Source organism: Tachypleus tridentatus, chromosome 4 (genome assembly GCF_004210375.1).
Source record: "Tachypleus tridentatus isolate NWPU-2018 chromosome 4, ASM421037v1, whole genome shotgun sequence".
NCBI classification, from domain to species: domain Eukaryota; kingdom Metazoa; phylum Arthropoda; class Merostomata; order Xiphosura; family Limulidae; genus Tachypleus; species Tachypleus tridentatus.
Genome location: NC_134828.1, coordinates 5,316,162 through 5,334,177, shown reverse-complemented (window position 1 = coordinate 5,334,177; position 18,016 = coordinate 5,316,162). Strand labels below are relative to the sequence as shown.

Sequence of the window (18,016 nt, the reverse complement as noted above, 5' to 3'; positions counted from 1 at the left end):
TAGTTCATCTTAAAAACTGTTTGGACAAAGGTAAGATTGGTTTAATCACCTATGTTACTGTTAATCTTTAAAACTGTTTGGACAAAGGTAAGATTGGTTTAATCACCTACGTTTTCGTTTATCTTAAAAACTGTTTGTACAAAGGTAAGATTGGTTTAATCACTTATGTTACAATTAATCTTAAAAACTGTTTGTACAAAGGTAAGATTGGTTTAATCACCTATGTTACTGTTAATCTTAAAAACTGTTTGGACAAAGGTAAGATTGGTTTAATCACCTATGTTACTGTTAATCTTTAAAACTGTTTGGACAAAGGTAAGATTGGTTTAATCACCTACGTTTTGTTTATCTTAAAAACTGTTTGTACAAAGGTAAGATTGGTTTAATCACTTATGTTACAATTAATCTTAAAAACTGTTTGTACAAAGGTAAGATTGGTTTAATCACCTATGTTACTGTTAATCTTAAAAACTGTTTGGACAAAGGTAAGATTGGTTTAATCACCTATGTTACTGTTAATCTTTAAAACTGTTTGGACAAAGGTAAAATTGGTTTAATCATCTACGTTTTCGTTTATCTTAAAAACTGTTTGTACAAAGGTAAGATTGGTTTAATCACTTATGTTACTGTTAATCTTAAAAACTGTTTGGACAAAGGTAAAATTGGTTTAATCACTTATGTTACAATTAATCTTAAAAACTGTTTGGACAAAGGTAAGATTGGTTTAATCACCTATGTTACTGTTAATCTTAAAAACTGTTTGGACAAAGGTAAGATTGGTTTCATCACCTACGTTATAGTTAATCTTAAAAACTGTTTGGACAAAGGTAAGATTGGTTTAATTACCTACGTTATAGTTAATCTTAAAAACTGTTTGGACAAAGGTAAGATTGGTTTAATCACCTATGTTACTGTTAATCTTTAAAACTGTTTGGACAAAGGTAAAATTGGTTTAATCATCTACGTTTTCGTTTATCTTAAAAACTGTTTGTACAAAGGTAAGATTGGTTTAATCACTTATGTTACTGTTAATCTTAAAAACTGTTTGGACAAAGGTAAAATTGGTTTAATCACTTATGTTACAATTAATCTTAAAAACTGTTTGGACAAAGGTAAGATTGGTTTAATCACCTATGTTATAGTTAATCTTAAAAACTGGTTGGACAAAGGTAAGATTGGTTGAATCACTTGTGTTATAGTTCATGTGAGAATGTATGTAAATATGACTTTGTTTACACAGAATTTCATTTTTTAAGAGAGGTAGAACATTTATAACATTTTCCCGATACTTAGTGTTATTAAACATGAGACTGAGAAGGATATTTCACAAGATTGAAATAACTGTTAAAAAAGGTTGGCACATCAAAGAACATATTCAATATTATGATGTTCAGTGGAAAAGCCATATAAACTCGGAAATCTGTGTAGTTTTTATAGGTTTTGAAGTATATAATTTTGTCAATATATGGGTTTAGTTTTGATTTCTTTCTTCAACAAGTATTAACATTTGTCATTCATACTGGTAGTTTTAATACAAGGTATGACCCATATTTTTTTAAAGTGGTTGGTGTATATCCACATGTTTCTCTTTACTGAAGGTTAAAGACAAAAGCAGGCGAGCATATAAAGACTTGCGACTGAAACTACACGACATACAACAGCAGAAGGTGTGACCTTTTTTTTCACCAATTTGTTATAAAGCTCAGTACTGTGAATTTGTTATCATTTCATTTCTATTAACTTATTACGAATAAGAACTTAAAGCTTCCTTGGTATTTCATTTTTAGGGAAACACTTTTATACAATGGTGTCTTTCTTTAGTGATATTTAAAAATTCTCGTAATTAGCTTGTATGCATGTTTAAACCTATATTCATGTATAATTATATACTGTCTTTTTTATGGACTTCTCTCATTCAGGATCAATGAATATATTTTGTGTATATTCATAAAATTTGGCAAGTTTTCACTAATGATACAAGTATTTTGTACACAAATAATCTGATTTTTTAATTAAGTATTTTTACTAAAGATTTGTTTGAATATATGAAGTCAGTGTTGACTACTTGGAATACAAAGTGAATTTGATGTTAATATTAAAATACTTTTTTGTCTTAAAATTTTCAAATTAATTTGCATAAGCTTTTAAAAACTTTAATAACTATTAAATGATGACTTGTATAAATATAGAGAGATTTGGATTATTTGATGTATTTGTAGTGTGTGCCAGATGGTGTTTAAGTATCCAAAACTTATTTTAAAGATAAGATTGAATGAATACATGAGTACTAAGGGATTGTTAGCTGGAAGGGACATCCTTGATGGACTAATAAGCACCTTTTTATCTCTAATATTTTATGAATTTGCTGTTGATGAAACTTAAGCCTACTTTTTCACACTGATGGTACTACTACACTAAATAATTTTTCATGCAATAAAATAATGCACTTAGGAACCCAGAACAAACTATCATAATTTTTCTGGCTTTCTATTAGTTCAACAAGAACTTTTAAATATTCATCTAAGCTCGTCAGAGTGGTTTCCACGAGGAACACTTTCAAACAAAAAGCCAAAATGACAACATAACATTATATACAGTATTTAATAGATTAAATTTATGCTCTCTATCTGCTGTAAATGGTGCAGTATAAAGTAGCAGAAAGAATTATTGGTAATTTGTGTAAGAGAGGAAGTAACAAGTGGATCTAGTTTATAACTCCTTAAACAAATTAGATTGAATCATATAAAAATTATACATGTGTGTATATATAGAGAGAGTAATTTATGTTAAATTCCATATTTTAGAGAGGGGTGGTAAATGAACTAGAAAAGAGGAAGACCGACAGAAAAGAATGTCAGAATTCTTCCACTAGGGGGATGAAGGATTTAAAAAAAAATTCTGTGTAAAACTAAGAACTTAAAACTTATTCTAAAATTTTGTTTATTAACTATCTTTTGATGCAAAGTTTATTTGTGTACATTTGTAGTAAAATATGTGTACTTGTTGCAAGAGAATTAATATACTAATTCAGATTAGTAGGTAATTGTCATGTAAACATATAGCCAAAAATATGTTAAGGTGTAGAACAAAACTGTATTGGATTAAATATTTTAAAGAATTTCTTGTATATTATACTAAACAGACAAGAAAAAAGAATAGATAGCTTAAAGAATTTTCTTATCATTTGGCAAAATAGGAGGTTAGTATACCAATCAAGAGAGGGTCTTTAGCAAGAAGTGCTCCTTCTAGTCCCACAGCATCTCGAACCACAAAACCTTCTGAGACTAAGAATGGCAAGGTAAGAAACCATACAGATGTGGAAGTTTGTTATGATAATTTAGAAAACAGGCAGTGTGTAATGTGCATCATTCTCAAATGTTTCTGTGAAGAAGTTTATTACTTAATATACTGATTGGTAATTAATAAAAGTAAAATTCACAGATTTTTCAGTAATAGGAAACTGTCTCTGTTTATATTATTATTTTCTAGTGCATTAATATTCTAGATTGACATGATAATTAGATTCTATTACCACTATTTAATAACCAGTTAATTAAAAAATGTCCTTTACAAGAATTGGTGAAATAATTATTTTATCCCAGAGGAAGACAGATACCAGAATTGAAAATTAGTAAAATAAAAAGTCGTCTCTAATCAGAGCTTGGAGATCCACTCATTACCATTTTTAATATAGGAGAAAAGTGTGTGTGTTTTCTTGTTTTATTTACTCACATTAAAATTTATTACTGTATAATAAACATTGTAATATCTTGAACTGATGAGTTTACTAGAATGGACAACAACTGCCTGTTCTAAAAAATGAAGCTGGAGAGGATGGTATTTCTATAGTCTTTTGTCTTCATTTATCATCCATTCCACTATACTCATCATGAATACTCTATATAAACAGTCTATCAAAGAATGTCTTGAACTGTTTTGGTGTAGCTGACAGAGTGGTAAGGTATACATACTTTAAAATATTTGGTATTTTATTGTCTTGAAAAATGTACTTATAAATTCATAGTACTTCCATAAATTAAAAAGTGTTTACCCGGAAGTTTTAAGATATAATAATTGAATGTTAAAGAATTCTGTGGTATTTTCCCTAGGTGGTAAGCTACATAAAGCCAACAGGTGCACATTCAAAAGGAGATAACTTCTGTGAAATTCCTGAAACAAGGTAACAGATGTAATTGTATTGAAATTTAACATGAAGTTCTATGAAAGTGTGAAAAATAATTGGTTATCAACACCTTACTGAATTTGTTTCAATAACGTGACTTCTTTTTATCCTAACATCACATGTTAAAGTACTGATAAAATACTGGTTATATGTATTTATGTATTAGTATTATACCAAAGTAATAAGTTGTGATACTTACCCAATATTAGTGTAATTAGTTCTAGCATACCATCACCAAGAGCTGAACTCAGTCCTTTATAGTCTTAATTTAGTAAAATATAAACATTATAAATATCTCTGTGTGTGTATGAAAACAGAAAAATATCGTGTGATAGAAAGATTTTATCCCAATATACACACTGAAACTGACACTTTTGTAAAAAAGTACTGTAATTACGGACAAAATGCTATATTTTATTTTAACACAAAGACATCTTGAGCAGCGTGATTGAATTTATAAACAATAGTGTCTAAATGAAACACACTGAAATATATGTAGAGTTTAAGAATTATTCTTTTTAAATATTTTTACAAGAGAGATTTTTGGCTAGGTTACTAGGTTTAGTAAGCAGATGATTGAAACCTTAATGAAATTTACTTGTTCAGTATGTACATTGTAAAAAAAAAAGCCTATACAGTTTGATTGTTATCTTAAATAAACTGTTTAATATTTTCAAATTACTTTGAGAATCTCTAAGACATAGAATATAAAGAAGCAGCATTCAGGAATGACTCTTGAAACCAAGTAGCCAGGTTAGCTAGTGGCAGAAGTTATCAGAAGTATTTAGGTTAGCTAGTGGCAGAAGTTAGCAGAAATCAAGTAGCCAGGTTAGCTAGTGGTAGAAGTTAGCAGTTATCAGTAGCCAGGTTAGCTTGTGGCAGAAGTTAGCAGTTAGCAGTAGCCAGGTTAGCTAGTGGCAGAAGTAGCATGCCATGCACTACTGGCAAAATATTGAATTATCGTGTGTTAATGGCCTTTACCCTTAATGGTGATAGTGACCAATTACTGATTAACCTTCTAGTGACCAAACAAAATGAAGTAGCATGTTTTTAATAAACTGAATAACATACACTTACTAATGGAGAAACAATTTCACATGGGGAAAAAAAATCCTTCAATTTATTTGGATTATTTTATTAATGCAACAGTCATTATTTCCATATACATATTTAAGTTGATGACATTTGCTTTGATTTCCAGGAATGTCAGTATCATTTACTGTAATTTTATCACAATTGTATTTAAACAGACACTTTACAAATGCCATGACACTTTTATTCCTAGTAATGTATTACTTTTTCCAAAATCTATAGACTGAACTGTGGGTGGGAATGTAACTTTATGATGTATCTGTTTGGACTAAGAATTAATTGTAAAAGGTATGGTACATGTGTTGTTTATATCAGAAGCACTTGATTTTTATGTGATGTGTATTTCTGTTAGTAACATAGAATCTAGTTTAAATGTGTGGTACTCATAGTCAATAGTAAAATGTCATCCATGACATTTCAAATTCTATTTAAAACCATATTTCAAAAGATAGACACATTTCTTTATACATGTTATTAATTTTGAGCCACTATAATCAATATTTTCAAAACTGAAACCCAAAACTCGAATGCTTTTGAATAGTTGACTATCTTTTTGTCAGGAGAATTAAGGGTTATGTTTAATGAATGTGGTGAAATGTGTAGGCTTAGATGTCAATGTCATGCAAGCCAGATGTTTGATATGAGTTGGCCTTGTGAACTAGCTAATAATAACCTAGAGTTGTTTGTGTCAGGTTTAGTTTTGTGTGAAGTTCATAATAGTTATAAGAATTGTTAACTGATTTATATAAATGTAAAATGAAAATAAACAATAAAGATAAAATTAAATAACAGGAAAAGACAGTGGGAAATAGAGAAAATAATAAAGTAGCTCGGTATACAAACCAATATATATATATAAGGAAGAATAACACTAGTAATGTGGAGGAAGTTTAGTCATGAATTTAGTTTTGGAAATCTTTTCAGACACTGTTTTTATACATTTATCATTGTGAAGGCAGATGTGTTTTTACTTTATAAACTTACGTTATATTATTAGTACTAGTCTTCCTTAAAAATCTTTCTATCTATCTATATATATATATATATATATGTATTGGTTTGATTTCCTCTATATTGAGGCATTTTTTGCTTTGCCCAATCATGCAAAGGGGCAGAGATTTTCTCAGAAACACAAGCTTTTGTCTGTTTCTTGCCTATATTGTGATAAAAATAAAATATGATTGAAATTATTCTTCCTCAATATTTTGTTTGATGCCACTTTGGCCATTGTATTCTCTGATACAGATAGCAGGTTCTTACATACTAAAACTATTATTGTTTGTCCATTCAAGAGCCAGAGTTAAACCTGTTGAGGCCAGATTGAGCCCCTTAACCCTGTTGAAACTCATAATATTTATGAAATCAAAAAAAGAAGTCATACTTGTATATTTTATTTTACAAGTTTATAAGATGAAAATGAGCATACAAGTTTATTAGTGAGATTCCCTTTCAGACCAGTAGAATAAAGTTTCAGCAATCTGTCATCAGTTAGAGAAACTAGATCATCAAAGAAACTAAAAGTTTCAGCCACATGAGAATAAAACTCAATGCTCTTTCCAAGAAGACCGTTAATGATTGGTAGAAGTTCTGAAGTGGTCTTTGGACTTTGTTGTATTTCTTTCCCTTCACCATAATGTAACAGATCTAATCTGACACAACTGTAATAAACTCACTTGTGCCATATACTATATTCTGATGTTTCATTTTTCAATTCCTGACTGTTAAAAATCAGCAAAACAACATCAGAAGAGTAACACAAATTTCACTAATGATTTCAGCTCTACAATAACTGTATTGAAATCTACCTAGAGGGTCTTGTAGTTACTTGTCTTTCACATGAAATATTTCAAGATTGGTGTGCCACACATCACTGAAAATCCGTTTCTAACTTCCAATGTGTTTACCAAACTTATGTTTCTATTTTCTCCTTTCTTATCATTACCAGTAGATATATCTTTAAGTACATTCATAATTCAGTATAGCCAGATTGCAGTACATTAGTAGCATTTGTATGAATGGACCATCTACTCTGTGACAACTCCTTTGACATCTTTAAGCCTCTGATATTGAACTTCTCTTTTAAAGGTTAGCAATGGCCTGATAATCTTAAAACAAAAGTGTAAATCCTTTACACAAAATACAAAAAACCCACCACATGGTAATATCCACTCATGTTAGATGCATTATCACAGGACTGGCCACAAAAGTTCTCTACATAAAGCCAACCGTTTGAGAGAAAGAAGAAAGTTATGATGTTTACTGCTGACCAGTGTGGCCATGACTGTCCATACAAGTTAGAAATCTTCCTAGAGGACCATCATATCTAACACAAGAGCTGGTCAAGACTGCTGTTATATATAGTAGATAGACAAAAATATTTTGATGATTTTATTCTAGAAACAATAGTGTTTAGAATTAAATTAACAATTCGCATCTCAGAACAACTGGTATGGGTATTAACACGTTCTCTGCTTATCAATAAAAGTGATAATACCCATACCAGCCGTTCTGAGATACATTTTTATTTTAAGTGGGTTTCTCTTTATCAAGAATAAATAACAGTTATTTCAACAAATCTCTCAGAAGTTGTTGATTATGGATAATTTGATCACCCACTTTCTCTGTTTCTCTATAGATTCTGTCAACAAAGTGTCATACTTTGCTAACCCAAGAAATTTCCATTCTTGGTTGAACCTACTTAGTCACCATCACCATGGAAACAAAGCCTGCATTCCCAAGCAAACTGATTGCATTCATTAGTCTCTTGAAGTATTTTTCTCCAGTAATTTTGTTGACTCTTCAGCTTGTTTTACCAAATGATCATCAATCCTACTATTCTCATAACGTTTACAACATTTCTGAATAATATAACCAGTTTCAATCAACTTTTCACCATTTTAACGAGCACAATCAAACATTTGTATTGTGCAAGAATTAATATGTTTCTACACCCCTTTACCCAATAATGGATCACTTAAAGTTGGATGAAAACGAAAACTGATCCTTCAGTATTATCTACATCGTAACATGATATCTTAGTCTTGCTAAAATCTGATCCTTCAATATTATCTTCATTGTCAGGTGAAGATATCCTAGTATCACTAACAACTGATCCTTCAATATTATCTTCATTATCAGGTGATGATATCCTATTATCACTAACAACTGATCCTTCAATATTATCTTCATTATTAGGTGATGATATCCTATTATCACTAACAACTGATCCTTCATTATTATCTTCATTATTAGGTGATGATATCCTATTATCACTAACAACTGATCCTTCAATATTATCTTCATTATTAGGTGATGATATCCTATTATCACTAACAAGTGATCCTTCAATATTATCTTCATTATTAGGTGATGATATCCTATTATCACTAACAACTGATCCTTCAATATTATTTTCATTATTAGGTGACGATATCCTATTATCACTAACAACTGTACCTTCAATATTATTTTCATTATTAGATGACAATATCCTATTATCACGAATAACTGATCCTTCAATATTATTTTCATTATTAGGTGACGATATCTTATTATCACGAATAACTGATTCTTCAATATTATCTTCATTATTAGGTGATGATATCCTATTATCACTAACAACTGATCCTTCAATATTATTTTCATTATTAGGTGACGATATCCTATTATCACTAACAACTGTACCTTCAATATTATTTTCATTATTAGATGACAATATCCTATTATCACGAATAACTGATCCTTCAATATTATCTTCATTATTAGGTGATGATATCCTATTATCACTAACAACTGATCCTTCAATATTATTTTCATTATTAGGTGATGATATCCTATTATCACTAACAACTGTACCTTCAATATTATTTTCATTATTAGATGACAATATCCTATTATCACGAATAACTGATCCTTCAATATTATTTTCATTATTAGGTGACGATATCTTATTATCACGAATAACTGATTCTTCAGTATTATCTTCATTATTAGATGACGATACCCTATTATCACTAACAACTGATCCTTCAATATTATCTTCATTATTAGGTGATGATATCCTATTATCACGAATAACTGATCATTCAATATTGTCTTCATTATTAGGTGACGATATCCTATTATCACTAACAACTGATCCTTCAATATTATTTTCATTATTAGATGATGATATCCTATTATCACTAACAACTGATCCTTCAATATTATCTTCATTATTAGATGGCGTTATCCTATTATCACTAACAACTGATCCTTCAATATTATTTTCATTATTAGATGATATCTTTTTGTTAGTTTTTCTTCTTCTAATATCTCTTTTTGAACCCTATCACTACATCACATAATTTGAAAGCCATGTCATCATGATTGGTGACTTGCACTCAAAATTTTAATGAACTTTTATTTTTACTATTTTATATCAGTAAGTTTGGTATCAAATTGTAGGTTATAATTCAAGTTTTAGTATTATACTTATTCATTATATTAACTTCAAAGTGAGTACATAAAAAATGTGAATTTTGATTTTTGTCTGTTGTGTTATGTTGAATGTAACACTGGTTGAAATTAGATGTTTGTATTAACAAAATACTAAGTCTATAGTTTCTTATGAATTAGGAACTCAAATCAGTTATATTAACAGGCTAGAATATAAAATAAGGATCTCCTCTCTTTTCTGTTTGCCGAGATATTACTTCTGTCTATGACATGAATGTCTAACAGAAAGCTCAGTATTGGGATGGCATATTGCTATTTCAAAAGAAGGTTTCAAGGAGTTTGGGTGTCTGTTTTGTTTGCTCAAAATTTAATATTTTTTAGATCAAAATACAGCTTAGGTATTAAGCTTAATATATTATAGTGGAATTCTTTGGTATCAGTATTTCATTCAACTCCTTCATGTTTGAAATATGATAAGGCTTAGCAATTTATATCAAGCAAGTACAAAGGTTATAACTTGAAGAGATAATTGTTTTAAGAAAAATAAGTTTAAGAATTCAGTTGTAAACAGTAATAATGTATATGCATACATATATAATGTATAATAATTGAAATGTGACTGTATATTACAAAATACCGGTCAAATAAAACACAACCACAACAGGTCACTTTGTAAAGACTAAAGGTCAGTTATATAGTACTGGATACATTAATATAGAGTTTGCATGTACTTCTTCACTAACTTCTGTATTGTTGGCCAGACACAGCTTGAAGATCAATATAATATTTTGAGATATTTCGACTGGACATTTGTGTTCTCATGTTATAAGTTGTAGTCATTTAAGGACAAAAAGTGAATAATTTGTATTTATTTATTTTTTTTATAATGTTTACAAGGTTAGTGTAATTTATAGATTCTGCATAGTTAAGCTGGAGAAAATGATAAACAGAATATAAAGTCTTGCTGAGAAAAATCATTTGTTCAGGAGTTATTAGAACTTACACAAATAATATCTGAGAGTTTGGGGATAAAGAATAGATTTCTAATCATAACATGAAAATCACTTCACACTTGGACTAGGAACTAAACAGACTTGATAGCTTCACAAACAAAAACATGAAAATCACTTCACACTTGGACTAGTAACTAAACAGACTTGATAGTTTCACAAACAAAAACATGAAAATCACTTCACACTTGGACTAGTAACTAAACAGACTTGATAGTTTCACACACAAAAACATGAAAATCACTTCACACTTGGACTAGTAACTAAACAGACTTGATAGTTTCACAAACAAATCTTTAGTAAAAAGTACTTCATTGAAAAATTTGAAAATTTTGTTTATAAAAGACTTGTAATTATTACTGAAAGTCTATCAAAGTTTGTTAAGATATACACACACACAACATTAAAAGTTATAGTATAAATACTGAAAATGTGCATACAAAGTTGTGTATCTTATACTGAGTCCATCACATAAATGTTAAGCACTGATAATATGTTGTTGTGTAGTTTTGTGTTGATCACTCATCTCTTCAAAATAACATAGAAAATACATGTGTATCTTTTACATGTTAATGTGTGTAGTGGGTATGTATGCTTCTGTGTCACTGTACATGCTTATGTGTGCATCTTGCATATACATGTTGGCATATATGTATTTATGGATTTATATGCATGTGAGTGCTGGTGTGTGTGTATTCTATTCATGTAAGGGCTTATAATATACATATGAATATTGTGCAGTATAAAAGTGTATGGTCTGTGGAACTATGTGTGGATAAGAGTGATGATTGGGGGATGATTTAGTACCTGCCAACTTCCTTATTACTTTCTGGGAGCTCCTACAGCAACGTTGCTAACCAGACAAGCTGAAACCATCAAGTGGTTGGGTTTAAGCTGATGTCTGTGTGTTTACAACAGTTACACTTATTTTCTATATATAATCATTCGTAAAATCTGTATTCTATTTCATGCCATGCAGGTGGAATATATTTAAAAGAAACTGTACCTCATAATAAATCAAGCATTGGTCTGTACAAGTTCACTAAGTGTGACAGTGATATTGATATAACATATTTTTACATGTAGTAATTATGATATGGCTGTACTCTGTGTAACAGTGATATTGATATAACATATTTTTACATGTAGTAATTATGATATGACTATACTCTGTGTGACAGTGATATTGATATAACATATTTTTACATGTAGTAATTATGATATGGCTGTACTCTGTGTGACAGTAATATTGATATAACATATTTTTACATGTAATTATGATATATGATATTATACTCTGTGTGACAGTGATATTGATATAACATATTTTTACATGTAGTAATTATGATATGGCTATACTCTGTGTGACAGTAATATTGATATAACATTTTTACATGTAATTATGATATGGCTATACTCTGTGTGACAGTAATATTGATGTAACATATTTTTACATGTAGTAATTATGATATGACTATACTCTGTGTGACAGTAATATTGATATAACATATTTTTACATGTAGTAATTATGATATGGCTATACTCTGTGTGACAGTAATATTGATGTAACATATATTTGCATATAATTATGATATTGTTATACTCTGTGTGACAGTGATATTGATATAACATATTTTTACATGTAGTAATTATGATATGGCTGTACTCTGTGTAACAGTAATATTGATGTAACATATTTTTACATGTAGTAATTATGATATTGTTATACTCTGTGTGACAGTGATATTGATATAACATATTTTTACATGTAGTAATTATGATATGGCTGTACTCTGTGTAACAGTGATATTGATATAACATATTTTTACATGTAGTAATTATGATATGGCTGTACTCTGTGTGACAGTAATATTGATATAACATATTTTTACATGTAGTAATTATGATATGGCTGTACTCTGTGTGATGGTGATATTGATATAACATATTTTTACATGTAGTAATTATGATATGGCTGTACTCTGTGTGACAGTGATATTGATATAACATATTTTTACATGTAGTAATTATGATATGGCTATACTCTGTGTGACAGTAATATTGATATAACATATTTTTACATGTAAATATGATATGGCTATACTCTGTGTGACAGTAATATTGATGTAACATATTTTTACATGTAGTAATTATGATATGACTATACTCTGTGTGACAGTAATATTGATATAACATATTTTTACATGTAGTAATTATGATATGGCTGTACTCTGTGTGACAGTAATATTGATGTAACATATATTTGCATATAATTATGATATTGTTATACTCTGTGTGACAGTAATATTGATATAACATATTTTTACATGTAGTAATTATGATATGGCTGTACTCTGTGTAACAGTAATATTGATATAACATATTTTTACATGTAGTAATTATGATATTGTTATACTCTGTGTGACAGTGATATTGATATAACATATTTTTACATGTAGTAATTATGATATGGCTATACTCTGTGTAACAGTAATATTGATATAACATATTTTTACATGTAGTAATTATGATATGGCTGTACTCTGTGTGACAGTGATATTGATATAACATATTTTTACATGTAGTAATTATGATATGGCTGTACTCTGTGTGACAGTGATATTGATATAACATATTTTTACATGCAGTAATTATGATATGGCTGTACTCTGTGTGACAGTGATATTGATATAACATATTTTTACATGTAGTAATTATGATATGACTATACTCTGTGTGAAAATGATTTGTGAATGAATTCATAATATTCACTTTCTAAGTATTTTTATTCCCACAAACAACATTAACAAATGGAAAATTATTTTGCTTTCACTAAAACAAAAAAAGTATTGTAAAAACCAGACGATGAAAGTTTGACTGGTAGATGAAGAAACCAAAATATAATACTTGAAAACAGAGAGAAAGATGTATATTCAGTCTTGTAACTTTTAATATTCAGTAAATTTTAGGCTGTTTATTGTAGCACATTTACATAGCTATCAAAATGCAATTTTTATTATTAAACATGTTAATGCATATCACTATTAAACAAGTTTACAGTTATCACTATTAAACAGGTTTACAGATATCACTATTAAACAGGTTCATAGTTATCACTATGAAACAGATATATGAAGCATTGTGTAGTTGGTAAATGTTATGTAGTTTGTTTTTTCTAAGTTCTCTATGTACACACAAAGATGATAATTACTTATGTTAATATGGTTAGTTGTGTTTTACATACTAGAACTAAGTTATAGTTTTCATATAACTGGTTGCTACTAGAAACACAGAAGCACTCTTTTGAAGATATAAACATGAAACATGTATGTCACCAACTTGTGTTACTGAAATAGTTTAGTTGAAATTCTTGAAAGATTTAATTCATTGCAGAACCAGACAGTATAACTTATTGAGTGTGGATGAGCTAACAAAAGATAGTGACAATGGTTCATTATCTGATGGAGAATCCACTTCCAACCTGAGCTTTCAGCCAATTAACATGGACTTCATGGGTGAACTACAAGATTTGTTATTTCAGCGGTTTTCTTTAAACCCACTCGAGCAGTCACCTGCTTCAAAGCCACCTCCAGTTGATCGGTCGGTAAGTCATAGACTAGTTCAGAATAGATTTGACTTTTAGTATCTGTCATGCTCAACTAATTATTGTTAAGGTTTTAAATGGTAAATCATGGGGGTTGTTCACAAATTATAATAAATGTACATTATTTTTCAGAACAGTTTAGTTCTGGAATAAATATGTCAATCTGATATTTGTTTACTTAAAAACTTAAACTTGACATCTTTTATTGTATGTGTATATAGGGTTTGATACTCTCTATAAATTTAACATTTTGTATTAAATGGTGTAAATGTTTGACCTACTTTGTTAATGGTGATGATATGTTTTTAAATTATTTGTCATTTTCATAAAGATAATAGTAGGTGTCTAGATATTAAGATAATAGTAGGTGTCTAGATATTAACATAATATTAGGTGTCTAGATAATAAGATAATATTAGGTGTGTAGATAATAACATAATAGTAGGTGTCTAGATAATAAGATAATAGTAGGTGTCTAGATAATAAGATAATAGTAGGTGTCTAGATAATAAGATAATAGTAGGTGTCTAGATAATAAGATAATAGTAGGTGTCTAGATAATAAGATAATAGTAGGTGTCTAGATAATAAGATAATAGTAGGTGTCTAGATAATAAGATAATAGTAGGTGTCTAGATAATAAGATAATAGTAGGTGTGTAGATAATAACATAATAGTAGGTGTCTAGATAATAAGATAATAGTAGGTGTCTAGATAATAAAGATAATAGTAGGTGTCTAGATAATAAGATAATAGTAGGTGTCTAGATAATAACATAATATTAGGTGTTTAGATAATAAGGTAATATTAGGTGTCTAGATATTAACATAATATTAGGTGTTTAGATAATAAGGTAATATTAGGTGTTGAGAACTGTATTGTTAATTATTAATTATTTATACCTCAGTTAAAGGTTTCTGATGAAAATATTTATTCTGTGACTTAAAGTTTCTAATTGATTGTCTGATTAAACATCTAAAATCAGTCATGTTTTAAAAGTTTTGTATTTCAATTTTCATGTCCTTTTCTTTGTGTGTTCTTACCCTTTGTTTTGTTAAATGTTGTATTTATCTAGGTTAGACAATTTAAACATTATTGTCTTTTAACAATGTAAATAATTTCAATATGGTATTCCTAAAACTGGGCTACAACATCAATCAATCAACCTTTTATTATTATATATACTTTCATCAGGTGGCTCAGTAATAAGTCCAAGAGTGTATAATGCTAAAGATTGGTGATACACACAGTAGTTAGAATACAAATAATCCATTGTGTAGCTGTGTGTTTAAGTACAACAAATAAATACATTCCTCCCAATTTGTCTGTTTTAGACTTCAGATAAGAGATGTGTAATATTATTGTTTTAGTTCTGTCTTCTGTTTCCAGCAAGTCACTTTTTCAGTAACATAGCTCTTTATATGGGCTGTATGATGGAAAATGAGAGAAATGTGACAATAAAATATATACATCTGCAGTGTATGTGATATTTATTACAGATGTTTGGCATGTTGGTTTCCAATGTATGACCAGTTTTTGGCACCGTAGGGTTTTTTCTTGTCTCTGACAGTGTTATTCATCTATAGCTTATAAAGTACGTAGATATAATAAAATGTTCATGTTTTTCAGCTCAAACCCCAGAAAAGCTTACCCGCATCCCCCGTGAAACTTAATTCCTCAGGAGGTTTAACACTTACTCCAAGACTACCAGCTCCTTTACCTCCTCCCAGAACAAAGCATAAGATGGTTCAAGCATCATATAACAGAAGTTTCATCACAGCACCATCATCCAAAGGTGAACATAATGAACCACCCCTCATATGTTTGGAAGAATTAGATGATGTTGAAGTGTTTGACCCCTTACTGACCAAACAAGAAAATAAGGTCTCATCACTAGATGATTTTCAACTTTTGTCTCAGGCTAAACCAAACCAAGTTTTTATTCAGAAATTAAAAGAGACACTAAATTCAAATAGAAGTGCTTGTTCTGTAACAGCTCCCATAACCTTACAGAGCAATCCTGTTTATAGTCAGTGTTTTGTACGGCCAAGAATTGTTAGCCAACCTCAAGTTCTTCCTCCTCAAAATTATCATAGATATCCCATTCCTGGACATTTCAATCCTTTTGTCCAACCTTTTTCCACTCTACCACACCCTAGTTACAATGTTCATCCTCCAGGAGAGATTGTAGCATCGACAACCTCTGGCTGGTCCAGACCTGTTGATATTCCATCAGATAGCATGTCAAACACAGATGGTTTGAAGAATGTGGCAGTCTTGTCAGGAAATTACTCCACCACAACCTCATCACTGCCTCAAACAGGAGAACTATTTGCTGACCTTGTAAATTGGCCTGCTCCAGGTTTACCTTTAAACACTGAATGTAAAACTTCCAGTGTGACTTCCACAAACTCAGGCATATCTTCGAGCTCCACTTCTACAGCTTCCAATGTCAAATATAGATGGCAGAGATTTGACTGAATGATTCTTTTGACCATTGTTTCTGTGATTTAATTATATTTAAAAGAATTTATTTGGCCCCTTTGTTGGAATTTCAGGGGTTATAATAAGGAAAATATATATACATTGTAAAAGGATATACCTTTAAGAATGAAAATAAGTAACTAATATCAGAATAATTCAGATCAAGTGAACGGTTTGGTAAAGTTACCCGATTAAAATCAGAATAACTCGGATCAAGTGAACAGTTTGATAAAGTTAGTCAAATAATATCAAAATAACTCAGATCAAGTGAACAGTTTGTTAAAGTTGCTTAGTTAATATCAGAATAATTCAGATCAAGTGAACAGTTTGATAAAGTTAGTCAAATAATATCAAAATAACTCAGATCAAGTGAACAGTTTGATAAAGTTAGTCAAATAATATCAGAATAACTCGGATCAATTGAACAGTTTGGTAAAGTTGCTCCGTTAATATCAGAATAATCGACATCAAGTGAATAGTTTGAGTGAAATTACTCCATAACATTTATCAGAAACACAAAGCAGTTGTTACACATGTGGAATAAACATCTTCTAACACACTTTCATTATATATACACATCATCTGATTGTGTATCTTCCTATGTTTCACTTGTCATAGGTTTCCTTTATATTTCTTTGATTATTGTTGATACAGAAAGAGATGTCAATTAATATACTTACCAAACTATCCATTCAATATTCAGCAGTTTTATTTTTGTAGGATGACTGGAGAATGTTTGATTTGTCTCTCTCTCTCTTGTATTTGTATGTGAAAAAATGATTTAGGTAACAATATGCTATGAATTTAAAGAGGTAAAAGACAATGTACCATAAGGGATATGTGCATTATTAAAGTTTGGTTGTACATATTACTGTAACCTTACTCAAAAAATTTACATTTGTCACATGAAGATCTTTAATCCATAATGTCAATTAATATACTTACCAAACTATCCATTTGATATTCAGCAGTTTTATTTTTGTAGGATGACTGGAGAATGTTTGATTTGTCTCTCTCTCTTGTATTTGTGTGTGAAAAAATGATTTAGATAACAATATGCTATGAATCTAAAGAGGTAAAAGACAATGTACCATAAGGGATATGTGCATTATTAAAGTTTGGTTGTGCATATTACTGTAACCTTACTCAAAAAATTGTTACATTTGTCACATGAAGATCTTTAATCCATATTTTTCTGTGGTGAAAT

General features: G+C 29.6%; 1 protein-coding gene across 2 annotated transcripts in view; it reads left to right on the top strand.

The window, feature by feature from the left end:
• The window catches only part of LOC143248484 (DENN domain-containing protein 1B-like), a 91,836-nt gene extending 73,896 nt beyond the window's left edge, over nucleotides 1-17,940 (top strand). For both annotated transcript variants that reach the window (XM_076496890.1, XM_076496891.1), the window contains 5 exons: nucleotides 1,599-1,667; nucleotides 3,197-3,298; nucleotides 4,110-4,180; nucleotides 14,116-14,326; nucleotides 15,955-17,940. In XM_076496890.1, coding sequence (XP_076353005.1) covers nucleotides 1,599-1,667; nucleotides 3,197-3,298; nucleotides 4,110-4,180; nucleotides 14,116-14,326; nucleotides 15,955-16,806 — 1,305 coding nt within the window. In that variant the 3' untranslated portion in view covers nucleotides 16,807-17,940. The remainder of the gene's footprint in view (nucleotides 1-1,598; nucleotides 1,668-3,196; nucleotides 3,299-4,109; nucleotides 4,181-14,115; nucleotides 14,327-15,954) is intronic.
• The last annotated feature ends 76 nt before the right edge of the window (nucleotides 17,941-18,016 follow it).